This window comes from Hordeum vulgare, chromosome 4H (genome assembly GCF_904849725.1).
Source record: "Hordeum vulgare subsp. vulgare chromosome 4H, MorexV3_pseudomolecules_assembly, whole genome shotgun sequence".
NCBI lineage: Eukaryota > Viridiplantae > Streptophyta > Magnoliopsida > Poales > Poaceae > Hordeum > Hordeum vulgare.
In genome coordinates this window covers 265,073,353-265,100,204 of record NC_058521.1, presented here as the reverse complement: position 1 = coordinate 265,100,204, position 26,852 = coordinate 265,073,353, and the positions used below count along the sequence as shown (strand labels likewise).

Here is a 26,852-nt window from a genome sequence, read left to right as displayed (position 1 = left end):
TAAAAAGCCTGCAAGGGCTATAACATGAAGCCACGCTTTTTTAGTAAAATCATTCCCTAAAATGTTGCCTCACGCTATATCAACAAAACTTATCTGGACATGTGTGATATTAAGTATGAGTACATGTCAAGGGCTGGACAGAAGTGAACTAATCTACAGACAGGCCTACAAAACTGACAACCAAATGTTTTCTCGAGTAAGCAATTTTTTTCCCAACGGATAGGAGCAGCCTGCTCTGGAATTAAAAATGAACCTGCAGTAGTGCATGACCTATCTTGCCTTCATCACAAAATGGCACCCCTTTTCATGGTTGGTCTAATTGTCCGACCTCAAAAGTCAGGCCCAAGGTGGATGGTCCTCTTCCCTATTCTGTGGGGGGTGTGGCTTCCAACCTGGTGTATCATCCCAGTACATGTCATAGTATATGTGCCCAATTTCACGGAACTCGACACAACACCATATGCCTGTATACCTCTTCACACGATTCCGAAACTGCGTCTCCACAGCCTGTTTTTTCGTAATTAAATAATATTTAGAAGTGCAAGCTTTCATTCAAAAATTAAATCAAAACTGAGGTAAATGATCAGCAACTTACCGCATCAGCGAAACCTCTGAAGGCATCAACCATAGACGAGAAATGTATGATCTTGATATTCTTATACGATGAAAAGACATCCAAAAGCTGCGAAAAAAAGGGGGTCCTTCAGCAAAAAGCTCTTAATCAAACCCTGCAATAGATTTTATTCATTATATATGTTAGGACTTCCAATTTGTATCTACAGAAATGTTGTTAGGTGTATCAATCTCTGTACACCTTTATATTTACTTCTTTCCAAAAATATGTATGCCACTTTCCTCACTGATGGGCTGATAGTGAAACTAAAAATCCATATCAGCACACCTTGAAATTATAGCAGTAATCGCGAGTTAGCATGAAATACATTAGTTCATTTGCTTCAATTTTACATTCGCTCTTTCCTTGTTTTTCATATTATTTTAGACGACTTTTTTTTCTGACAAGGTTATTATTTTAGACGACTTATCTATGCATATGTATACATACTGCATAACTCTCCTAGAAAGGAAAATAACAATTCGTAAAGGAGTTGAAATTTGGGAGCAACATAGTTCTTCATGAACTAAATCAAACAAGATTAAAGGAAACACAAGGGACATTTTACAATGTGACAAGTGTGGCCAAGTGAATGATGTGTTGCGCTGAACTGAAACCAGACACTACAGTAGGTTCCTCATAATTTACCATTTGTTCAGTGCTATTCCTTGGCAATAGAAGGGCTCTGTGTTTATTGGTTCCATTGGCTGTGGAGCATCTGGTGCTATGCTCATTGCAGAGCCGCACCTCAAGAAATGAGTCTTTCACCTAAATCAATACTCCAAACAGAAACTATTAGGGGACAAGCCATCTTGTTTCCGGATAAAGGTGAAATGCCTGCATACAGCACAATGTTACCTGTTTAGGCAATGATGGATTCTCAAGAAATGTATATTCTCTGAAATCAATACGTGGCCCAAATTCCTCTTCAGGCAAATCCTTCAGCATAACATGTACCTATACATGTAAATCACTGAGCTCAAGTAGGAAACTATTGCTTCATGGTTGATGTACAAAAATAAGTTAGATACCAGTAAGAAAATGTTGCTTAATGGTTGATGTACAAAAATAAGTTAGATACTCCCTCTGTTCCGAATTAATATAAGTTCTAGGTTTGTCGAAACTCAAACTTACTGAAGTTTGACCAAGTCTGTATTAACATCTACCACACCAAATTAGTTTCACTAGCAAAAGTGTAGTAATTAACCTAGTTGTAGTCTATGGACAGGGGTGCGTGGAAATTAGCTATCCACGTTCCAGAGCCATGACTTGGCTTCGAGATCTTATGGGTTTCAACTCTAGCCTACCCCAACTTGTTTGGGACTGAAAGGCTTGGTTGTTGTTGCTGTTGTAGTCTATGGTAAGATTAGGTAGCTAGATCAAAGTGTCCTACAACGTTACATGCATGTCCGAGTTTGAGTCCAAACCAGTGTCTTGTACGAGTTGTAAACGAGCCTGGGTCGCGTCGTGTTGGTTGCCGACTCGGTAACGCGTTGGACGTGGCGATGTTGTATCCCTTCATATAGCAAGCCAAAATAAGAAAACGGCACAAGCTGTACGCACCACCAAATACCAGTTTCGCTTCGTTTATTTGTTTCGCTACGCAAAGGTTCCGTCGAGTCGATCGATTCGTTCGTAGTCAGCGAAGCAAGGACGTCCATCAACGCAAACTAGCTATAGGATCCATCCAGCTGCCTGCTAGCTTGCTTGCTAGTTGCACGTATGTGAAGCTTCGACAAGATTTTGAGGGTCCAAAAGCCAACAATTGGTATCAGAGCCTCGACGATCTACGATGACGGACAGCGACATTGAGTCGGTCAAGTCCGGCAACGGTGGTTCCAAGGTGAACAAGAGCGGCGGCAAGGTGAAGAAGGACGGCAAGTCAGCAATGAGTGGTGGGGGAACGAGCGGCGCCAACGTCCAGGCGCATCGCAACATCCCCATCCAGTACCCAATGCTCACCAACGCCAACTAAGGCGTGTGGGCGGTGAAGATGAAGATTATTCTCCGATCCCTTCGAGTGTGGGAGGCCATCACGGACGACGACGTCGACCAAGAGCGCGACGAAGGTGCCATGGCCGCCATAGCCAAGTTTGTGCTGGATTCCGTGTTGATGACATTGGCGGAGTTCGACACGGCAACAGAGGCATGGAATGCACTCAAGGAGATGAGGATCGGAGAAGATCGCGACACCAAGGCTCGGGCACAAGTGCTAAAGCGCCAATTTCACAAGTTGCAGATGGAGGAAACTGAATCGGTGAACGACTACGCCATGCGTCTTACTACTTTGGTGGGAGAGATCCACGTGCTTGGTGCAAAGCTCGAGGAGACCGAGATTGTGGAGAAATTTTTCAATTCGGTAACTGACAAATTCACGTACATCATCTGCACGCTCGAGCTGCTTTACGACATCGATGACATGACCATAACAGAGGCGATCGGACGCCTGCGGACATGGGAAGAGAATGCTCGTGGTTGTCGAAAAGGCAAAGGAGGAGGTAGTGACCAACTCATGTACTCGCACGCAGATTGGGAGGCCTCAAGTAGCAAAGGAAGGCGTGACCATGGCAAAGGCTCAAGCAACACGAAGCGCAACGGATAAACCAGAAAAGGCAAACCACAAGGTCGTGGTAAGGCGGACCAACCTAAAGAGCGGAAGCCACGGAACTTGGACTTGTCCGAGGCCAAGTGTTATAACTGCAACGAGATGGGTCACTTTGCGAAGGATTGTCCGAAGCCTAACAAGCGGGAGATCAAGGCAAATTTGGCAAAGCAGGAAGGCGAAGGCCCAGGTCTTCTGATGGCCGAAGCTTGTGATCTCGCTGAAACGATGGTTGTGAAACCAAGCCAAAAGGTGCTACTTCATGAGAAGAAAGTGACACCGAAGTTATCCGGTGATCAAAACGTGTTGTGGTATCTCGACACGGGTGCCAGTAACCACATGAAGGGGTGCAAGGAGAAATTCCTCGAGCTGGAATACGATGTTGAAGGCTCGGTTAAGTTCGGTGATGGTTCAGCTGTGAAGATTTGCGGGCAAGGATCTGTCCTCTTTGAGGGTCTCACAGGCGAACATTGCATACTCACCGGAGTGTACTACATCCCACGACTTCGCAACAACATCATCTCTATTGGGAAGCTTGACGAGAATGGATGCAAGGTGGATATCAAGAACGGAGTGATGACGATCTTCGACAACCTCCGAAACGTGCTAGCTCGTGTTAATCGCACACGAAACAAGCTCTATATCCTCAACCGGAGTGTTGGCTCGCCGAGAATGATGATAATTCGTGGTTATGGCATGTTAGATTTGGACACGTTAACTTCTATGCCTTGAAGATGTCAAAGATGGAGATGGTATCCGGGCTGCCATTTATCGACCATGTTGATCGAGTATGTGACGGGTGCTTGGTTGGAAAACAGCACCGCAGGCCGTTCCCTGCTCAGTCTACCCTATCGTGCAAGTGATGCACTCGAACTGCTCCATGGTGATCTATGTGGCCATATCAACCCAGCAACTCACGCAGGAAAGAAGTACTTCTTCCTTGTGGTAGATGACTACTCGAGATATATGTGGGTCATTCTCCTACGATCTAAAGATGAGGCGTTTGAAGCGTTCAAGAAGCTGAAGGCTGCAACGGAGATGGAACACAAGTTGAAGGTTCGCGCTCTACGGACAGATCGCGGCGGAGAGTTTATGTCGAATGAGTTCAACGACTACTGCAAGAAGATTGGCATAAAAAGGTTCCTCACGGCACCTTACACGCCGCAGCAGAACGGGGTCGTTGAAAGGCGCAATCGAACCGTCGTTGACATGGCAACGAGTTTACTCAAGAGCAAGAACCTGCCAGAGACTTTCTCGGGAGAAGCTGTCTTGACGGCGGTCTGTCTTCTCAACCGGGCTCCAACGAAGGCGGTGATAGGCAAGACTCTCTATGAAGCAATTTACGGACGTAAGCCGAATGTGTCTCATATACGGACGTTCGGGTGCATGGCACATGTGAAGACGACGGAGCCGCATCCTTCAAAGCTTGCCGATCGTAGCACCAAGATGGTGTTCATCGGATACGAGAGGAGTTCCGGCACCAAGGCATACCGCTTCTACGCCACAAAGCAAGCGTCTACGGATTTCTCGCGACGTTGAGTTTGAAGAAAACCAAGCGTGGAATTGGAGCGCCGCAGCCGACGATGCTCCAAACAGTAACATATTCACAGTTGAATTTCCAACTGACGATGATGCAGGAGAGGACGTCCAGGTGGTTGGCAAGACGCCCAACCAAGGGGACCACCATGGTAGTGATCATCATGGTGCCCACACCGAAGACGACGTGCATAGGTCGCAAGGAGATAGCGACAATGACGCACAAGGCACAGGCGGAGATCTCGACGACAACATCGACAACGAGGCGCATAGTGACGACGACAATCAAGATGATGGTCACGGTCACGACGACTACGCCGACGACGCGGATGTCGATGACACGCCCGGGACTCAGCCATCTTCCTCAAGTGCATCAACACCGACACAATTTGTGTCGCCTCCTTCGCAAGCCACAACGGACTCCTCGGGGCCTCGTCGCTACAAGACCCTCAAGAAAGTCTACAAGTACACAAAGCCAGTTACGCTCGAGTACTCCGGACTATGTCTGCTCAGAGTTGAGGAGCCGGCGAACTTCGTAGAGGCGAGCAAAAGTCCTAGTTGGACGCACGCCATGGATGAGGAGATGAAGGCGATTGAGAGCAATGGCACGTGGACTTTGGTAACCTGACGTCCGAACCAAAAGGCGGTAGGTTTGAAGTGGGTTTACAAGTTAAAGAAGGACACGGAGGGTGCCATTGTGAAGTACAAGGCAAGACTCGTTGCAAAGGGCTACGTACAACGTCAAGGAGTTGACTATGATGAGGTGTTTGCACCGGTTGCTCGACTCGAGACGATGAGAGTGCTCCTAGCTTTGGCAACACAAGAGGATTGGAAGGTTCATCATATGGATGTTAAATCCGCTTTCCTCAACGGTGATCTCACAGAAGAAGTGTACGTGGAACAACCCCTCGGCTACCAGAAGAAAGGCGGAGATACGTTAAGTTCACAAGCTCGAGAAGGCACTTTACGGGTTGAAGCAAGCGCCAAGAGCTTGGAACTCAAAGTTAGACCGAAGTTTGGTCTCGCTCGGGTTCAAAAGATGTCCCCCTCAAGCACGCAGTCTATACAAAAAACTCCAAAGGCTCAAACCTGCTAGTTGGAGTTTATGTCGACGATCTGATTATCACCGGAGATAGCGTACAAGAAATTGAACGTTTCAAGGCACAAATGAAGAACAAGTTTAGCATGAGTGATCTGGGATTACTCAACTATTACTTGGGCATCGAAGTGAAGCAAAAGCTCCGGAGAGATTTCCCTATGTCAATTGGCTTACGCAGTCAAGTTATTGGACAAGTGTGGCATGTCAGATTGCTACGAGACACAAGTTCCAATGGACCAACGTCACAAGTTGAGCAAGCGTAGCTCAAATCCGCCGGTGGACACCACAATGCATTGAAGCGTTGTGGGCAGCCTAAGATACTTGGTGCATAGCCGACCTGACTTGGCTTATTCAGTCGGGATCGTGAGTCGTTTCATGAAGAATCCGACAACCGAACACATGAGCGCGGTCAAGCAAATCCTGCGCTATGTGAAAAGCACAATTAATCTTGGTTGCACGTACAGAAAGGGAAAGGAATGATTGGTCCATCGTGGATATTCAGATAGCGACATGGCAGGTGATGTTGATGACCGAAAGAGCACAACGGGCATGGTTTTCTACCTTGGTCTGAATTCGATTAGCTGGAATTCTCAGAAGCAAAAGGTGGTGGCACTGTCTTCATGCGAGGCAGAATACATAGCGGCAAGCACGGCGGCTTGTCAAGCAGTGTGGCTGAGAAGACTCCTAGCTATTCTTGCGAAGCGGGAGGTGCAGAAGGTGTCATTAAAGATCGACAACCAAGCCGCAATCCCATTGTGCAAAAATCCGGTTCATCACGAAAGGAGCAAGCACATAGATACCCGGTTGCACCACATCTGGGGGTGCATTGAAGAAGGAATGATCGAGGTTCAGCACGTGAATACGAAGGACCAGCTTGCCGATATTTTCACCAAGTCCCTTGGTCAACAGAAGTACATCGAGATGAGGAAGAACGTCAGAGTGCAAGCAATAAAGACAAAACAACCAGGTTAAGGAGGTGAATGTAGTAATTAACCTAGTTGTAGTCTATGGTAAGATTAGGTAGCTAGATCAAAGTGTCCTACAACGTTACGTACATGTCCGAGTTTGAGTCCAAACCAGTGTCTTGTACGAGTTGCAAACGAGCCTGGGTCGCGTTGTGTTAGTTGCCGACTCGGCGACGTTGTCTCCCTTTATATAGCAAGCCAAAATAAGAAAACGGCGCAAGCTGTACGCACTACCAAATACCAGTTTTGCTTCGTTTATTTGTCTCGCTACGCAAAGGTTCCGTCGAGTCGATCGATTCGTTCGTAGTCAGCCGAAGCAAGGACGTCCATGAACACAAACTAGCTATAGGATCCATCCAGCTGCCTGCTAGCTTGCTTGCTAGTTGCACGTACGGGAAGCTCCGGGAGAATTTTGAGGGTCCGAAAGCCAACAAAAAGGGCCCGTGTGTTGCAACGGGATAATAAAATCATGGTTTTCAAATCAAGTTTCAAATATTCATAATTCATGCATATACACACGTATTTGAATATTTGTAGACCAACCGACGCGCATGCGGATGTAAGACACGTGCTTGGATCGAGGTTGGACTTGATCCTTGATGCGTAATTTACTTCAATTTTAGGGGCAGTTTCAATGACAGACAAAAAAATCAAAGAAGCAATTAATGGAAAGTTTTTTTTCACTTATGAATGGCAGGGTGTGTAATTTACTTAAATTTTAGGGGCAGTATCGCCGGCAAACATTCGAGTGCCCCCCGACGATGCTCAAAGCGGATAGTTTCGAGAAGGGCAAAAATCTTGTTGTGGGTTCCACTTCGTCATGGCCAACTTGACCACAGCGTGTGGAGATGCCCAACGTCCGTGCGTACACCGGCGCCTAGGCCCACACATCCTCGACTCCAAACCTCTCCCACCAATTCTCATCTCGTCCCCCTCCCCCATTATCGCCCCCAAATACTATCCCCAAAGATCTCGAGACATCTCGGTACTATTGAAGACGTCCCAGATGACGTGGTGCCATCTATGGAGACATCTCGGATGTTGAGGCACTCTCAAAGACGATGCGGCATGGGGCTGCTTGAGAGCTCGGACATCCATCTCGTGCGTGCTTGCGAGCCACACAGATGCCTTGGATCGAGCCACGCAGATGGCCTGGATCTTGCCATCCGGGATCCTGCAAAGGCCGTTAGGGCAGCAAGCGCCGCCACCATCCAAGACGACAAGGAAGCTAAGGGGCGCGTACTCGCCATGAAGCATGTAGGCGCAGCGGTCATAGGCATGGGCGGCCATCTCCGGCAAGTGGCAGGTGCCAAGCCACACGCACACCCAGTTCTAGGGGAGCCGGCTCTCTCCAACCCACTTGCCCCACCGCCGCGACCACACAATATGGTACATCTTCAGCGGCCCCCTGACATGCCCCATCGCGCGAGGAAGAGCCAGACTTGATAAGGAACCAACGGTGTGGCGGTGGCTCTGCAGGCTGCATGGCGGCGAAGTTGCGAGGGAGGTCGCTTTGGCAGTAGTACACGCTGGAACAGAGCGGCGGGATGGTGACAGGGGGCACCAGACGGGATAAGACGGTGTTGAGCGCATAGGCGCTACCAGAGGATAGCAGTTGGGACAGCACCACCAAGGCACCTCCCCGGGGAAGCTGACCGGAGACGGTGTGCGGAGGCTGGCTGGCGTAAATGGAGGCCAGAGTTCACGGTGGGCTGTTCTAGGTTTTCACGGGCAGGGCAGGAAGCTCATCATCGAAGGACAACATATCACCCTTGCTCGGCCTTCTCGAGGAGGGACAGGACATCATGGTCTGCGTGCTTGGGCTGCGATGCTGGGAGTGTCAAGGAGCTCGTGCAGGCCAGGATTTGTTCAGCCCTCACCACCGCGCTCAAGGAGCTGCTCACCCAGAGGGGACGCCTGCAGGACCGTGTGCAGGAGTTTACAATGTGCAGATTCAATGGCAGAACGGAGGTTACAAAGGGGGAAAAACCAGTCCCAGTGACAAATGGGTCCGGCATGGCAGAAGCAATATAAAGGCTGTATTTTTTAGGGTGTCTGAGTTTGCACGATTGCATGACAGCCTTAATAAAAAATTGAAGGGCGCTTTGTTTTAAAGGCTCTGAATATAGGGAATCTGCTAGGGTTGTTCTAATTCAACTCACAAGCAAGGCTAGCGTATGAATATTTCTTCTCCAAAGTTCAAACTGAAGAGACATGTCCCCAGATATATCAACTGTTACAAACCACTTTAGACATCCTTTAGTGCTCACTGCACTTGTTTATTGCCAACTCACAAGCATGGCTATCATGTGAAGTACGGCCAACTTTATTTCACTCTATTGCCAACTGGTTTTGAAAGCATTATGTTCTATCTACACTTTCTCTGTTCAACAATATTTAGCATGCCTCCAAAGAATATGTTGCACTTCCACATTTGTAGTCATAATAATCAAAGGCTTTTTACATTGATAGACCCTCACAGATGACTGATTGAAAGATTAAAATAGTATCCTTGGATTGGGTTCAACGAAAAATGGTGCGAAATTCTGTAGTGTGAAGACACAAACTAATGTATTATTAAAATGAAAAGTAGAAGCCAATTGAGAAGCTACCGTGAAAGCTGTTATATTCTTGCCTGATAGTCGTACAATTTTGTTTGCGGCAAAGTGTGAAGGATAATCAAGGTCATTTTGGGCAAATACTTTTTTTGAGCGCCCTTCTACGTCATCTATACCGAACTGTCATGTCATCGCATGATACAATTTCACTTAAAACTATATACTTTTACTCTTTTAATTACTCCAATTCAGTTGACCAACAGATGAACCTATTTATGACAAGCTGTCTGAAACTGTAACTCTTACAGCAACTAGTTACATAAGGGTAGTTAAATAGAGCATACAAAATGATAAAGGGAACCTATTTATGACAAGCTGTCTGAAACTGTAACTCTTACAGCAACTAGTTACATAAGGGTAGTTAAATAGAGCATACAAAATGATAAAGGGCAATAGGTGCCTTCCTGACAGAATACATACAAGTTAAATAAAATCATGAGAAATGATTTTCGTTCCTCGAGTAATTACCTCAAATACATGATCCATTGGACAGAGAAAAGGTTGTCTAGTCATTGTACCTTCCATAACTCCAGGATGCCCAAACCACATCCTATCAAGCCTGCACCATAATGGAGGCATTACCTAAAAGTACCAAAAGTGGTCAGAAAAGGATGATTCACATGCTTGCACAGAGCTCAACAAACAAGATAATGCTATAAAAGGTTCACACTATAACCCCTGAACTATTCGGTTTGTTCAATCAAACCTGCGTAGTATCAAAAGGAAACTTCACTGACCAGGGTCCGCTTTAACAAGGAAGCCATAGCCAATGCCGTTCTTATTTGCTTCATCTGAAGAGTTTCAAGCAAGTGACTCCTCAGATAGTAAACACACAACTTTTAACCATAGAAGTGCACCCATCGAATTAGTGAAATATAGATATGGCAGAAGATACCTGGTAATTGACCAACGCAAAATGAGATTCAATGGTATGGGCGCCGTCTAATAGCATTCGTTTGGGAATATTAGGCCTAAATGATAGGAAACCTCCTGCAACATGAGACCACATAATATATGGGCATGATAAAATTGGAATGGGGTAAAATAATATTATCTACGCAGTGGGAAATACACCATCCAATGAAGTGCAACGGGGACATTATACAGGATAGCCCCAAACCGGAGCCTGACTAATCAATATCAACAATGAAGTCACGGCTGAAGTCCGGCATGTGCAAAACTGGTCTTGTAGACAATGTCGTCTTGAGGGCTTAAAAAGCAATGTCAGCCTCCACGGACCAGCAATAGCCGTCCTTGAGGAGCTTTTTGAGGGGTGTCGCGATGTTGCCCAAGTTTTGGATGAATATCCTGTAGTACCCCGCAAAGCCAAGGAAGCCGCGGAGTGCCCGCACCGACTTGGGTATTGGCTAGTCCACCACCGCTTGCACCTTGCTACAATCCATCGCAACATTGTCGGCTGACATGACGTGGCCCAGGTATGCAACAGATGTTGCGCCAAATGTGCACTTGGACTATTTGAGCACTTGGACTATTTGAGCAAGAGCTCGTGCTGCTGTAAAAGTTGCAACACTGCACGAACATGTCAAAAAAGATCAGCCCAAGATCCAGCTTGGCTTTCTTTGGGCTGGGCGCGCAGCCGCCAACAGTGCTCACTGCCATGTCAACTGGCGTCGCATTTGCCGCCCCGCCTCCTTTGGCGGTATAGGAGTCCAAGACCTCGAGCACACTGGCCTTGCGCTGCGGCTTCGATGGCTTTGGTTCTCGCTCACCGACCATGACCGGGCTTGGCATGGCCTAGACCTGCAATTCTCGATCGAGAAAAAAGCGCTCATCTTCGCCTCCACCACGATGATCATTGGGAGCGGCTCCACAGCGCTTTTTTGGGAGGACCGCTGGATCAATGGGCAGTCAATCTCTGAGATCGCCCCTAACCTTTATAGCTGCATTCCCAAGCGTCGACCAAGATCCGGACCGTCGCCGAAGGACTACAGGGCCACAGCTGGGCAGGCGACATTCAAGGGACCGTAGGCATCAACGAAATTGGCCAATACATTCGAGTCTGGCAAGCCAATACATTCGAGTCTGGCAGACAATCGTATCGGAGTTAGGGACGACGATCTAGCAACGAACCGATGTGGAAGACGAGGTTTTGCCTGCGCAAACTTGCCGCGGTTTTCTGGTTTCTATCTCTCTGTATTTATTGAGTTACAGCGAAGGAAATGGGGCTCGTGGCCTCCTGACTATGCGCCACTACGATCCACAATATTCGTGCCATCCCACGAACGAATCAGAGTGGCGCGGGACTAGGACTAATCTGTTGAAATACTCGAGCTAATCTCGCTACTGACAAAACTGACGAAGACTGAAGAAAACTGCAGCTATCCCTAACTAAACTAACTGAACTTGCAAGGTTTATTCTAACAATGTCCTCCTAAGCCTTGCAGTTCCTACCTTATTTTGGTGATTCCAAGCTTGCTCCTCAGCTCCTGAAACTTGACTCTGCCCAATGGCTTTGTCAGAATATCCGCGAGCTGAAGTTCAGTGCTGATGTAGTCCCCCGTGATCTTCTTCTCCTCCACACAGTTCCTGATGAAATGGAGCCGCAGGTCTATATGCTTGCTGCGATCATGGTGGACAGGGTTTTTGGCGAGAGCGATTGCAGGCTTGTTGTCCATCTTCAGTGTGGGCGCATCAGCTTCTCTTCCCGTCAGGTCCTTCAGTAGACGAGTCAGCCATACCCCGTAGCATGCCGCCGCCGTGGCGGCCATGTACTCTGCTTCACAAGATGAGAGCACCTGTGACTGCCAAGAAACTGGGCTGTCACCAAGGTACCAGAGGAGGCCGGTGGTGCTCTTGCGTGTGTCCGGGTCGCCTCCCATGTCACTGTCACTGAACCCGGACAGAACTGTGCTGCCACTCTTCCGGTAGCTGCAGCCGTAGTCGATCGTGCCCAAGACGTAGCGCAGGATGTGCTTGACCGCCGTGAGGTGCTCCATCGTTGATGCTTCCATGAACCTGCTCACATACCCGACGGCAAAGGAAATGTCCGGTCGAATTTGAACCAGATACCTGAAGCTGCCGACGAGGCTTCTGTAGTCACTGGCGTCCGTCGGAGGAGCCTGGCTGTCCTTGCTCAGTTTGAGCCTGGGCTCCATAGGCGCGTGGCAGGGGTTGCATTCCAGCATGTCGGCCTTCTCCAGAATCTTGCGTGCGTATGCAGCCTGGCCGAGCGTGATCCCGTGCACGCTCTGGTGAACCTCGATGCCGAGGTAGTAGGTGAGCAGGCCGAGATCGCTCATGTAGAATTTGGCCATCATCTCCCCCTTGAAGTTGCGGATGTCGTCGTCGTTCAGCCCGGTGATGAGGAGGTCATCCACGTACACGCCCACCAGAAGCCCGCGGCGGATGTAGACTGCGTGCTCCGAGCTGCTTCTGGTGAAACCCAAAGCATCGAGCGTGGCATCGAGCTTGGCGTTCCAGGCGCGTGGAGCTTGACGTAGGCCGTACAACGCCTTCTTGAGGTGCAGTACCTTGTGCTCTTCTGTGGCGACGACGAAACCCGGCGGCTACCGGACGTACACCTCTTCTGTAAGCTCCCCGTTGAGGAATACCGACCTCATGTCCATGTGATGGACGTCCCAGCCCTCCTGTGCGGCGAGTGCGAGCATCAAACGCCCTCGTGTTGTGTTGGGGATGCTGCCGCTGCTGCATCTGCTGCGCCCCCAGCCGCCGCCACGGCCGGGCTCTCTGGTTCGGACGACGCTCCGACTGTAACAGAGGGCTGGCGCAGCGGTGTGTTGGGGACGATCCTCCCTGCCATTGCAGGGATGCAGCACACCTCGTAGTCAACAGTGAAAGCGTTGGCGCCCGCTGCGCGGTCCTCGGCGTCCCAGTTCCAGTGTGTCGCGTCTCACGTGGACGCGCCCACCAACTGGGTCGAAGGCGCGGTACGCCTTGCCACCTTCCTCGTAGCCGATGAAGACCATCGGCGTCGACCTGTCGTCGAGCTTCTTCAGGTGCGGCCGCACATTCTTCACGTGTGCCACGCATCCAAAGGTGCGGAGGAAGTGCACCGCAGGCCGCGCGCCGTGACATACCTCATACGAGGTCATGCCGCGCACGCTCTTCGTCGGCGCATGGTTGAGAATGAAGACGTCGTGGTCACCACCTCGCCCCAGAACTTGTCGGGCATCGTCATCGCGTTCATCATGCTCCGCGCCATGGCCACCACCGTCTGGTTGCGGCGCTCGACCACCCCGTTCTGTTGGGGTGAGTATGGCGTCGTGAGCTGACGTTGAACTCCGCGGTCGGTGCAGTACTCACTGAACTCGATGGAGGTGAATTCGCCGCCGCGGTCAGTGCGGAGTGCACGCACCTTGCGCCCGGTCTCGACCTCGACGCGCTTCTGGAAGCGGCGGATCGCGTCCGGCGCCTCATCCTTGCTGCTCAGCAGTGTGAGACACATGTACCTGGAGAGAACGTCCACCAGGAGCAGAAAGTAGCGCCGGCCTGAGGGAGTCGTCGGGGTTATGGGCCCGCAGAGATCGCCATGGACCAGCTCGAGGACGTGCTCGGCCCGGTAGTTCGTCGTGTCTGCGAACGGCACACGGCGCTCCTTGCCAGCTAGGCAACTGTCGCACACTTGATCGACATGAACGATCGCGGGCAGGCCGCGCACCATGTCCTGCCGAGCCAGCATCTGCAGTGAGTTAAGTTCATGTGTCCATACCTAGCGTGCCAACGCCACGCCTCGTCGGTGATGGTGCGCACGGCCAGGCACACCGACCGAGCCAGCTGCATGTCGTAGGGGTAGAGGAGGTTGCGTGCTCGCGAAGCGCGCGCGAACACCTGTCCGCGGCGATCACTGAGAGTGAACACACCGCCCGCGATCACGGACTTGCATCCACTCTCGTTGAGCTGCCCGACGCTGACGATGCTGCTCTGCAAGCAAGGGATGAAGTAGACGCCGGTGAGCACGCGGTGCCCTCCGTTGCAGTCGGTGACGAGCACGGACCCGCGTCCGCAAATGACCACAACCGAGCCATCCCCAAACTTCACGGTGTCGGCGACGCGTCGGTCGAGCTCGTTGAAGCAGGCCGCGCTGCCCGACATGTGGTTGGAGGCGCCCGTGTCAAGATACAATTGGAGTCGTACTCCTCCGTGCGTCCGAGGTAGACCTCGGCGTGTTCCTCGACGAGGTCGACGTAGTCATCGGCGATGTCGCCATCGTCGGTGATCGTGCACACCTGCGCCATAAGGAAGGTTGGGTCCTCGTCGTCGGCCGCCTCTGCCTATGCGAGGTTCGCCTGGTTTCCCTCCTCCCTCTTCTTCTTGCGACAGTCCCGAGCCCAATGGCCGGCGATACCGCAGTATCTGCACTTGTCGCCGTCTGTAGTAGGCTGCTTGTTCTTGCCCGCGCCGCGCCCACCACCGTGACCACGTCCGCGTTCACGGCCACGACCGCGTCCTCCTCGTGGCGCGTCACTGTTGGAGTCGCCGCGGTTCTTGAGCCGGGTCTGCCATTCCTCCTCCGTGAGAAGGAGGCGCCTGACACCAACCTCGGTCTGTTCGAGCTCGTACCTCTCCTCGGCGGCTTTGAGCCGCCCAGTGAGCTCCTCCACCGAGAGCGTGTCCAAATCATCCAGAGTTTCAATCGACAAGGCGATCTGGGAGTACCTTTTAGGAGAGGAATTTGCGGACGATCTGCTTCTCAGGCACGGTCTCACCGAGCTGTGCCATCTGGGCCACCATGTTGGAGATCCTCATGGCGAAATCATTAACTGTCTCGCCGTCGGCGAAGCGGATGTCGTTGTACTGCCTGGAGAGGGTCGCGAGTTTTGCCTCGCGGACGCGCGCCACTCCGAGGCGCATCGTCTTGACGGCGTCCCACGCTTCCTTCGCCATGGCCTTGCCGGCGAGGGTGGGTGCCATCTCCGGCGGCACCCCGCGCAAGATCGCTTCGAGCACGAGCCGATCGTCGCTGTGCTCCGCCGACGTGCCCGTCTGCACGGCGTCTCACAAGTGTCGCCCTTCCATCATGACCTGCATGAGGACGGCCCAGTCGATGTAGTTGGTCCTCGTCAGCAGCGGCCACGCCGCGCTGCCGGTGTCACGAACCATCCGCGCCATGGACCTCTCAACCATGGCAAGCTCGTTGCCATCGGAGGCCCGTGCCCGCGGAGTTGGCGGCGACTTGCTACCACCGGAATCGTCTGGACCCGCCATTCCCAAGGTCAAAACAGGGTTCTGATGTCAATTGTCGGAGTTAGGGACGACGATCTAGCAACGAACCGATGTGCAAGACGAGGTTTTGCCTGCGCAAACTTGCCGAAGTTTTCTGGTTTCTATCTCTCTCTGTATTTATTGAGTTACAGCGAAGGAAATGGGGCTTGTGGCCTCCTGACTATGCGCCACTACGATCCACAACATTCGTGCCATCCCACGAACGAATCAGAGTGGCGCAGGACTCGGACTAATCTGTTGAAATACTCGAGCTAATCTCGCTACTGACGAAACTGACGAAGACTGAAGAAAACTGCACCTATCCCTAATTGAACTTGCAAGGTTTATTCTAACAAATCGAACGTTTCCCCCTCTTCGATGCTCCTGACAAGCTGGTGTGGAAATGGACGACCTCTGGCACCTATACGGCCCGCTCCTGCTACCTCGCCACATTTCAGGGCTCCACTACCTACTTCGCCTGGAAGCTCATTTGGAAGAGCTGGGCACCGCCGTGCGTACAAATTTTCCACTGGTTAGCTAACCTGGATAGGTGTTGGACCGCTGATCGCCTCGCTAGGCGGGGCCTCCAGCACCAGGCCCGATGCCCACTATGCGACCAAGCTCCCGAGACGATGCGCCACCTACTCCTGGAATGCCCTTTCGCCAAGCAGACTTGGCATGAAATTCTTGCCTGGCTCAAAATGACCACTGCAGGACCAAGCGATGAAGGCACGCTCATGGACTGGTGGTTGCGCGCCAAGCAAGGCACACCTACAACGATGCAGAAAGGTCTTGCCTCCATTGCCCTCCTCGCGTCGTGGATGATTTGGAAGATGCGCAACGAGTGCATTTTCGACGGTGCCCAGCCCCTCGTCCATGTCCTGGTCCCTAAGATCAAGGACGAAGCCGAACAATGGGCACGCGCTGGTGCCCGCGGCCTCAGAGTCATCTTGCCAACCACCTGGGATGTACATTAAATTTATTTTCATGTCCCTTCCTGAACTCGCTCTCCTAGGAGGGTTGTAACCAATCTTTTCAATGCGATGAAACACAAAATCTCTTGCGTTTTCTCGGAAAAAAATATCATTGACAATGAGTCAATGACAAACACAAAGTGGCAAGATTTATGCCTACACATTGCATCCTGGATCTCTTCAATAAATTGCAAGATCTCAAGCAACGCACAAGGTCCATAGAAGAATACTACAAGGAAATCGATATTGCAATGATATGGGCCAATGTGAAGGAAGACCAGGAGCAAACTATGGAAAGATACCTCAATGGTCTCAACTATCCAATAAAGAATAATGTGTACTTTTAACCATACTCCAACCTTCTCGAGCTTGTGCATCAAGCATCAAAGGCGGAACGACAAGTGCAAGATGATATCAAGTACTTCAAGTTCTTCACCAATCCTTCAAGAAACTTTGGTGCCAACAATACTCAAGCTTCTCCAAGTGCGGCAACATACGCTCGAGGTACACCCACTAGTGGTGCGACACCAAATTCAAGGCCACCGGCGACTAACTCAAGTCGTCCACCTACTACAGCAAGCTACTTCAATCCTTGCACTTCATCAACTACAACTACTCCAACAGGCTCCACTGACAAAACAAGTCGCATATAATGCTTCACATGCAAGGGCTCTTACTCAAAGTCGCCACAAAACATTTGAGTGTCCTACAAGAAGAACAATGAACGTCAACGCAGATGGTGGGTACGACTCTACAAGCGAACATGAATAAGAATCACTGGATCATGTGGCTATGAACCGCCAAGTAAATGATACGAAAGATGGTCAAGTCTTTTGTGACAATGATTCCAGCCCAGCTCTTGCTGTCTCAAAGATTTTGACACTTCAACAAAACGAAGATGACCAACAATGCCATATCTTCCAAACCAAAACAGGCATACGAGGAAGATCAATCAAAGTGATAATCGATAGAGGAAGTTGCCATAATTTGGTTAGTGAAGAGCTTCGTTCCAAATTGCATCTATCAAGAAGAAGCGTCCGCGCCCATATAGAAGGTTCAATGGTTGAGCGACTCCGACAGCATATAAGTGGAGCACACAGTGGGAGTATCTTCCAAGATCGGCGCCTATGAAGACACATTGGAATGTGATGTAGTTCTCATGCCCACATCTCATCTTCTATTTGGACGTCCACGGCAATATGACCGTGGAGTAATGCATAATGGACGCACAAACCATTATAGCTTCAAGTGGAAGGGCAAGAAGTATGTACTTCGATCTATGACCCCAAGTCAAGTCATCGCCAGCAAACACCAATCTCCGAACCATCTTGGAGAGTCTAGTGAGCGAGAGAGCCACCATAAAGTGGGTGAAACAAGCCAAAAATGAGTACCTCCATGAGGAGTGGTTAAAATGATGTAGTTCTCTTAGCCAAAAAGAAAGACTTGTGAGAAGTGAGTGAGCGCCCATCACATGTTCTTCAGTTTGTACTCCTGTACAAAGATGGGGTCATTATGATTAACAACCCACAACATCTTCCTAGTGCTTTGTCAAATTTGTTGCAGGAATTCAAGGGTGTGTTTCCCTCTGAGCTACCACCAAGACTACCTCCTCTACAAGGGATCGAACACTGCATCAACCTCATCCCCGGCACACCCCTACCGAATTGACCTTCATACCGTGTCAACCCTGAGGACACCAAAGAGATACAACGGCAAGTTTAACACCTCTAGAACGGAGACATCTTGCATTTACCTAGAGTGCCAAAGACAATCGTCTCCGACGGCATTGTCAAGTTCTTGAGTTACTTTTGGAAGACCCTCTACGCCAAGTGGAATCAAGCTCTTGTTCTCTTCGGCATATCATCCTCAAACCGATGGCCAAATGGCGGTGATCAACTGCACGCTATCTACCCTACTTTGAGTACTCATCAAGAAGAAAGTCAAGGAATGGGAAGAGTGTTTGCCCATTGCCGAGTTCACCTACAACCGCACAAGACACTCGATGACAATGAAGTCCCCTTTTGAGGTTGTCTATGGCTTAAATCTTTTGTCGCTATTGGACATCCTTCCGCTTCCACTACGAGAGCGCACCAATATGGACGCAAGTGCTCGAGCAAACTTCATGAAGTAGCATGAAGAGAACACCATCATGCATCAAGTGAAAAAGCATAGATCCAAGATCACCACCAAGAAAAAGCCCATGGTGTCGCACCCCAGAGATATTGTGTGGCTACACCTTCGAAAAAACCGTTACCCGGGACAATGGAAGTCCAAGCTTCTACCCTGAGCCGATGGCCCCCTTCAAAGTGTTACAAAGGACAAACAACAACGCCTATAAGATCGACAAGTACTACATGAGTGACATGCTCAACGTCTCCGACTTAGCCCCATACCATGGTGATGTCGTTTTTTATCCAAGAGTGGATCTTCCCCAAGGGGGGGGGGGGCGGCTTGAAGCACCCCATGGACATCACCATGGATCCAACACCAACACCTTCAAGTGGACCTTTGACAAGAGCTCACGCATGTTTCATTGAAAGTGAGGTGAACTCATTCCTCTTCGAGCTCCATATGCATTTAGATGAGACTTGGCTACCGCCTCACAAAGAGGCCCTATGTGGCATTAGGTACATTGATGAACATCAGGAAGGAGCGAGGAAGGAACACTAAGTCCATGAAGAGGAGCAAGAAGAACGCACGGAAGACGATGCCCAACAGTTGGAGGAGAATATTAGCTCCCTGGACACCCTGTGCCCACAGGCCCCAGACCATGTGCGCACGGGGCATGCAGAAACACTCTGGACACCCCGTGCCCACAGGGCTCCTAGACCGCGTGCACCCCATGCTTGTACCGTGCCCACGAGACCGCCGTGCGCACGGGCCTTGCCTGCTACAACCACCTAATATTTCGTACTTCTCTCATTTGTTAGGATTAGTAAAGCATGATAGACCAAATTAGAGAGGTCTTTGCTCATGTATCACTCCTTTGGAGTTTACGGCCTCCTTTGGAGAAGATCCCACTTGGATTCAAGACCTCCTCTTCCTCTTGTAGATTTTGAGAAGACTACGCTATCAAGACCTCAACTCCCTAGTGGATTTGGGAAGAACTTAACCTAGCTACTTGTTCATCTAGTTGTTTACGGATCTTATGTGTATTGTGTGGATTTGTGGAGACCACATGCGTGATTTGGTCTTGTCTTTAAATGTTTGTTCTTGTGTTTCCTTTTGTTCCTCTTGATCCATCCCCTACATCAGCGAGGGTGTAGCAGTCGATGACGAACAGTTCTTCACTAGTTGTAATGTTTAGATGCCGACACATGACCCAGCTGATGACGCGGTCTCCATTAGCCACAACTACAGTCATGTTTGCTTGCCACGTGTTGGGGATTGCCCCCTGAAGGGACTTAATCGCAGTAAGGGCGTGGACACCTTCGCGGGGCATTGTTTCAGCTTCCTCCTCTAATTCATCAGGCATGTCAACGACAAGAGAAAACAAAGTTTTGCAACAACATCCTAGAAAGAATTTACCTTAACAATTGTACCACAGTCCTTGAGTGCAATGGTCATCCATCGCCACGGTGTAAGCCGTTTAAACGGCCTTTTCCCTTGGGTTGGACCTGTTGCCTCGTTTGTTGGTGCGTGTGGTGGTCGAGGAGGTGCAGCGAGCGCCGGCACCGAGGGCCAACCCGTGAACCCCTTTGGTCTGTTGGGGAGCATCACCTTCCTCTGGGCTCTCTTGTTCTTCATTACCGTGGGTGTAGTCCATGGCATCCTCCAAGGTGGCCCGGAATTTCGGCCAGACGTCCATTCGTAGGGCCTTCCTCTAGGCTCTCCCATTCATCATAAGCTTGCGCTTAGTCCATGGCATCATCTAAAAGGTGGCCGGGTATTTCACCCACATGCCCATCTGGAGGGGCTTGTGGAGACCAGCCATGAACAACTCCACCTTGTGCTGCTCAGCGAGTCCTTCACACCTACATGAGAGTGAGAAATTTTCTTTCATACTCATCTACCGTGTCAGTCTGCTGCAAGTTCTTGAATGTGCCAATCTAGGTATTTCGGATTTTAGATCCAAAACAGTGGGTGACGCGTTCAATGAACACTGACCAGGACAGGGCGTTGTGGGAGAATTGTAGTTGTGGTACCACAACGTCGCATGACTAGCCAACTGATATGAGGCCAGCCACGCCTTGCCCCGCTCAGGTGTGCCTTTCCCTTCAAAAAATGCTCCAAGCAGGTTAGCCATGGGAACGCATCTTCTGACCCATCGAACGTCAAAATTTTCAGCTTCTGGAACTTGGGAGAACCTTGCCAAGCATATGTTGAAGTATATATGTGGATTGCCTAGCCCTTTCTACCAGTTCAGACTTTTGGTTGTGTTGGCTAGTGCATGAAGCTTAACATGGTATCAGGGCCTAAGGTCTTGAGTTCAAGTCCGGGCTTTCGCAATTTATCCAAAAATTGTCGTCGCCCCCTCTGTGTCCACGTATAGGCCTCTTGAACCATACCTCTGAGTCTATTCACGTGTTGACTTCTTGGGGGTGTTGAAATGTATATGTGGATTGCCTAGCCCTTTCCCATCAATGTTGTACCGCTTGTTGTCACAAGTCAGCAGCTCACTCGCCTTCGTCGCGCTCGGACCACCTTCTGTTTGGCACAATTTGGTCACGTCTTCCATCAGCTTGTGGAGATCGGTCTTGAGCACAAGAGTGTCGGTAGACAAGGCAGTAACTTGGTCAACAAGGCCGGCAATCTTGCTGCTGACAATGCCCTCCACATCATCTCGGGCAGCTGACAGCACTGATCCCATGTTCCTACAAGCGTGTGGCCTAATAACTAGGAACGACTGGTCTGATATGAACTTGTCACGGCCCAGCCTCCGGAGGGCATATCCGTGCAGATCCTTGTGCGATGTAGGCGCGGTGAGGTTGTGGTTTGGGGATAACTAGAGGCAAGCCTCATCTTTTCTTCTTTATTGAATCTTTGATGCCCATATGTAGTAGGCCTAGGTCCGTTCATACATAGGGCCGGGCCGGGCCGGCTGATACAAATTCAACTTAATATGCCAACTAAAACAATCATTATCTTGGAAATAATTAACTAACTTGACATGCAAGCAAACTAAAGATAATGCCTATTGCTAAGCAGATTTCAGACCATCCTTGTTCAAGGAGAAGATGAACTTGTACGAACGATCTGTACAGAAGAAGCATACGAACACTAGGACACACCAGACACCACCAAGAACTGCTAGCCTGAACTTTATTCCTGAAGATCGACTATTGTAATATTTATGGTGGGATAGACAGTGAACAAACCTGGTGAGTCATAATAAGATGGTTGATCCAAGAAAAGCATTGCCTCCCGTAATCTATGGCGCTTTCCTTCAGTACCTGCATACTGGAAAGTGGTGTGCACGGCATATGGTTCTAGCCGAAGCTGCTGATGCATGCCCTGTCAATTAAACAAGAGTATGCAGAGCAGTTAGATATCAATAATAGCACTATGAGTTCTATGTACAAAATGGTGGAACAAAAGAGTAATACCCAAGAATGCAAAGAACATAATAAATGAAACTAACAAAAAAATGATTCTTAGTCACCAACCTCAAACAAGAAATGCTCCTACCTGCACAAAGTAGGTATGGCCGCTGCAGAATATACTTGCTGGTAGGACTCCAAGCTTCAATTTTCCATCATATGAGTAGACAAGTTCATCTTCTCCTTGAACAGGTTGTCCAAAAACTTTGTGTATGAGATCATTAAAAGCATTCTGGTCCCATATCTTATCATCAGATATGACAAGGTCTTTCCATTCTTTTGCCAGCCTTTTAGCAGGTTCAGTAGGTCGCCAATGGAAAATACCAATATTATATGCGCCAGTTACTGTGGATAAGGACACGGACAAATAGCAATGAAGTATATCGGCTGTGTTTAATAGCAAAGTATCCCAAAAACTTAAGTATCAGAAAACTACAATAAATTAGCCTGCAGGTATGAAATACCACGGTTTTGACATAACAAAATATTTTGTAGTATTGATAATACAGACAACCTGTTTGGCTGTGCCGTTTTCAGTGACTCAAAATTAGCTGGCTAAAACCATTAGCAACTGCAAATACACGTGGTTTCCTAGTTAGCTAGAGATTTTATGCAACTATTCGGCCATGCACCAAGAACGGCCATGCATACGGAGTAGAAGACACATTTCGTAGCTGACTATCCGGACGGCGACAACTTCTTCAAAAAGTTTTTGTGGTTGGCTATAATTTGAAGCAATAAGCGAAAGCGGGCTAACTAAATCACCAAGCAGAAGATCCTAATAAAATGATCATGGACATGAAGAGTGTTGATAAGCTATGAACGAGGGGCTCTCTTTTTTCAGCGAGCTCAGTTTTTAAAAAAGAGGTATGGGGTTCTTTTTTTTATGCAGAGAAAATATTGCGGTTTGTCAAAAACTACAGTATCAAAATCACAGTTTTTAGAGGCAGGCAAACAACCCTTTGTAAAAAAAACTACAGTATTATAAAAAAACTGTAGTATTCTGAGAATACTTAGAAAATACTTTGTTATCAAACGGGGCCAAAGTTACAAGAATCAAACTTTTTATAATTCGGATATATCAAGATACCTCATGCCAAACTGAAACAAATTGATGGTAACTGGATGCTAAACCCAAAAAAGGTACTGTAATCTTATTAAGGTGAATTGCAGCAGATTTCCATAATTATATGAGAAACCCTGTAATGAGAGTGCTATTGTAATTTGTGTCCTGGTTCTCTGAGGATTTGATGATATATGTTGGCTGGCGCGAATATCTTCAGCAATGGTATTACACGAACTAGGGCAATATAATGTGAAAAGGTATTAGCCGATATTTTCCAATGAGTTAGCTAAGTGAGTTATTCCTTTCTTTCACCGAGAAAATCTTGTTTAATCAAATGTTTGGATTGCAAAAACTGAAATATTAGGCCATTTATAACCGATCCCTTATAACTGGTTAGAGGAGTAAAAATCATGTTTTACTTCTCTAACCGGCACCAACGGGACTCCGGTTGAGCCAGAGTATGATACGAACAGGATCCTGGCATTCCTTGAGGAGCATCGCAAGATCGAGAGCCTTCAAGTTCATGCTCAGCTCCAACAAGGTCTTGTTGAGCATCACTGGCAACGTCTTAGTAAGTTCTAGTTGTTCTATCACATGCTATTTGCTACATTTGGACCATTCGGCGTGTTTAAATTTGAATAATTCGGTTTGTAAACTATATTCGTGATTTGGTTGAACATTCAAATTTATGTTTAGTTTCTATATGCGTGCTAATATGTAGTTGCAATTTATACTAGAATTGCAAAGTTTAGAAAAAACAAAAAATTACTCCGTTAAATATAGGGGATCTGCTAGGTCTGGCCAAAACTTAGTCGAGAAAATATACTCCACTAAGGGTTTACTCCACCGGACACTCCATTATTTTTAGGGGATAGGTTAGATATGCTCTTGGTATCGTAGTTGAACTAAATTCGTTTGAATTTCAAGGGCGGGGGGTAACAGGAGAGATGATAGATCCCACATATTTGGCAAGGAGTATAGTTTTACATCATTTAATTTAACAGTCTGAAAAGGGCAAGGAAACACTTCTCGGTAATGCTCAGTTTTGATAGTACTCACGGGTTGGGATGCAACATCTTTGACAGATTGCTATCAACTTATCATCAGATGAAAATCAAAAACCAGTGTCTCTTCACGACATTGATTCTTAAATATGTAACTGCAACATGTCAGTGTGCGGGTAGATTACCTTCCCTCCAGTTCTCCAGGCTGTCGTCGGTGACTGTGGGTACGACCTGGTCGCTGGAGGTGAGGAGATCCGCACTGGGGTAGCGGGCGAGATAGGGCAACGGGTTCTTGAGCCACACCATGTCCGTGTCGCACATGAGCAGTTCGTACCCGAAGGGCAGGAGCTCGTTGATGAGCAGCACCTTCTCCCTGCCCATCTTGTGGAAGGTGGGGGACCCCCAGCCAACGTCCTCCGTGACCATCCTGCTGCCCATGTCGAAGACGGGCACGCCCGTGAGGTAGAGTTCCCGGAGTAGCTTGGTGTCCATGGCGCCCACAAGGAGATTGTCTACCCCGAGGCCAGTGAGGTGGTGCACCCAGGTGAGGATAAAGTCCATGAAGGCGTAGTTGCCAAAGGTTATGACGATGACCCCATCGCGGGCGCGGGCGCGCACCATGTCGCGGGTGAGGCAGAACGCGCGCGGCGAAGGCATCCGCAACCCCCGAGCCGGGGGTTTCCAGATAGGGCGGTTGTACATGGTCTCCAACTGGGCGGTGTTGGATAGAGCAGAGAGGTTGGTGGTGGTGGTGGTGGTAGTGACGACCGGGAAGGGGAGCGCGGGGGCGGTGATAGAGGAGAAAGAAAGTAGGAAGAAGACGGCGGAGACAGCGAAGCCGCCGACGATGGCGCCGAAGATCCCGATGAAGACCGGCTTGGTAGATTCGGCAGGGCAGCACGGCGCCATTTCGCCGCTCGGGGGAGGAGGGCGGGGGATCGGGGTCGCCGGAGCAGAGGGGGTCAACTAGCGATGGGGACGGGTGCTCCAGTCATCTCTATCGCGTGGGGCAGCCGTGGAGGGACGTCTGTTCGGCCCACTGGACGGTATAGGTGTTTTCTACGCCGATATTCGGCCCTCGCCTCTAGACAAACTACTCCCTCCGTTAGTTCATTCCATTCCAAATGTACATAGACATACATTAGAGTATAGATTAGTTTATTTTATTTCATATATAATCATTTAGTAAATCTTCTAAAGGCTTGTTTGGTTAGTCAGGGTTTGAAAAGGTTTGCCAGGGATTGAAAGGGATTAGGTTTGCCAGGGATTGAAAGGGATTAAATCCCTTGTAAGTCAAAATCCTCCTCAAACCTCCCCAATCCCCTTCAATCCCTGTGATGAAGGGATTAATCGAACATGGCCTAAAAGACTTATATTTAAAAACGGAGAGAGTAGTTGACTGTTCGTGCGTTGCACGGACTAATGATGAGATGCACATATGGACATGGGGTATGTGAGGTCGAGCTCACATATTTCCGGATGAACGGTAAAATCCGCAAATATAGTAAACAAAATCAAAAAAAAAATTGAGGCATGAAACATTGATGTTTTTCCTACATGCATGAAAATTTTCATGATGAAATCACATTTTTCAAGGTGTGGGCAAAAAAACAAAATCAATGCTTTAAAAAGTGTTTTTGGAAGCATTGTTGAGCATGAATTTTGTTTTTTGGCCACACCTCCGGAAATTTGATTATGTTATGAATTTTTGCATGCATGTAGGAAAAACATTAATGTTCCTTGCCATAAAAATTAGGATTTTTTGACTTTTATTATTATTATTTTGGATTTAACTGTTCATCCAAGAGAGCGTATGAGCTTGAGCTCACAATAGCACTTTCGTGCACATACACATTATTTACTGTGAACATACATGTAGAACACAATGTCAATACAGTCTCTTACTATGTCACAAACCCTTTATTGTTTGTTTTTAATTTTTTGGTCCCCAAAATAACCTGTCATTTGCTTCCACATCCCTCTCCAACTATTGTCATATCTACCTTCAACTATGTTGATGTTGCCTCCTTGTTGTGGTTTCCAATCATGTTACCTTGAGTTATTTGTTTGCATTCTTCAACTATTGAGGTGGTTCCCACCATCCAATTCGGCTTCAAGAAGCACATGCCCCTGCAGACCAAAAATATTATATTTTTCTAGTTAAAAATTTGAAAGAAAAAACATAGTTGTGCTCATGGTCACATCCAGTTGTTTATGAGTAGATGTGCAAAAAGAAAAACAAGTTCAACACCCAATATATTACACTTAATTTGTTTTTCACTAATGAAGCACTGTTGACCCGTTTCACATGAAAATTAACAAGTATGCTTGTTAAACTAATATGAACATCTAAAAACATATATTTTTAATTGACTATTCATTTGGAAGTTTATGCTCCCCAAAGCCAAAACAGCCCTCTCGTATGTGACCTGGAACCTTAGTGGGATTTATGGTGGATATTCAACATCATATTGAAAATTAGTTTTTTGCGTGCCACTCTTCTCAACCTCTCTTTTCGACGTTGCCTCTGCCCCATCCAGGATTGAGTCATGTTCTCTCGCCTTTTTCCATCTCCTTGAGGTAGTTGTCTGATAGATGTGAGGGTGTCCGATCTTTCGGTGAGATGATAACTATCAATTTGGTGGAGACGAC

General features: G+C 48.5%; 1 protein-coding gene across 2 annotated transcripts; it reads right to left on the bottom strand.

The window, feature by feature from the left end:
* LOC123448499 (arabinosyltransferase XEG113) lies at positions 1-25,233 on the bottom strand. Of its 2 annotated transcripts, none has more exons than XM_045125412.1 (10): positions 24,386-25,227; positions 22,219-22,475; positions 21,909-22,044; positions 10,329-10,423; positions 10,171-10,224; positions 9,902-10,015; positions 1,472-1,570; positions 1,262-1,381; positions 596-682; positions 1-507 (listed from the first exon to the last, which is right to left on the bottom strand). In XM_045125412.1, the coding sequence occupies exons 1-10, from the start codon at positions 25,107-25,109 to the stop codon at positions 337-339; spliced, it is 1,857 nt and encodes a 618-aa protein (XP_044981347.1). In that variant the 5' UTR covers positions 25,110-25,227; the 3' UTR covers positions 1-336. The 2 variants fall into 2 exon arrangements, 1 of the variants encoding a protein (XP_044981347.1); XR_006631805.1 differs by having other exon boundaries at positions 495-507; positions 596-728; positions 24,386-25,233.
* Between the last annotated feature and the right edge of the window lie 1,619 nt (positions 25,234-26,852).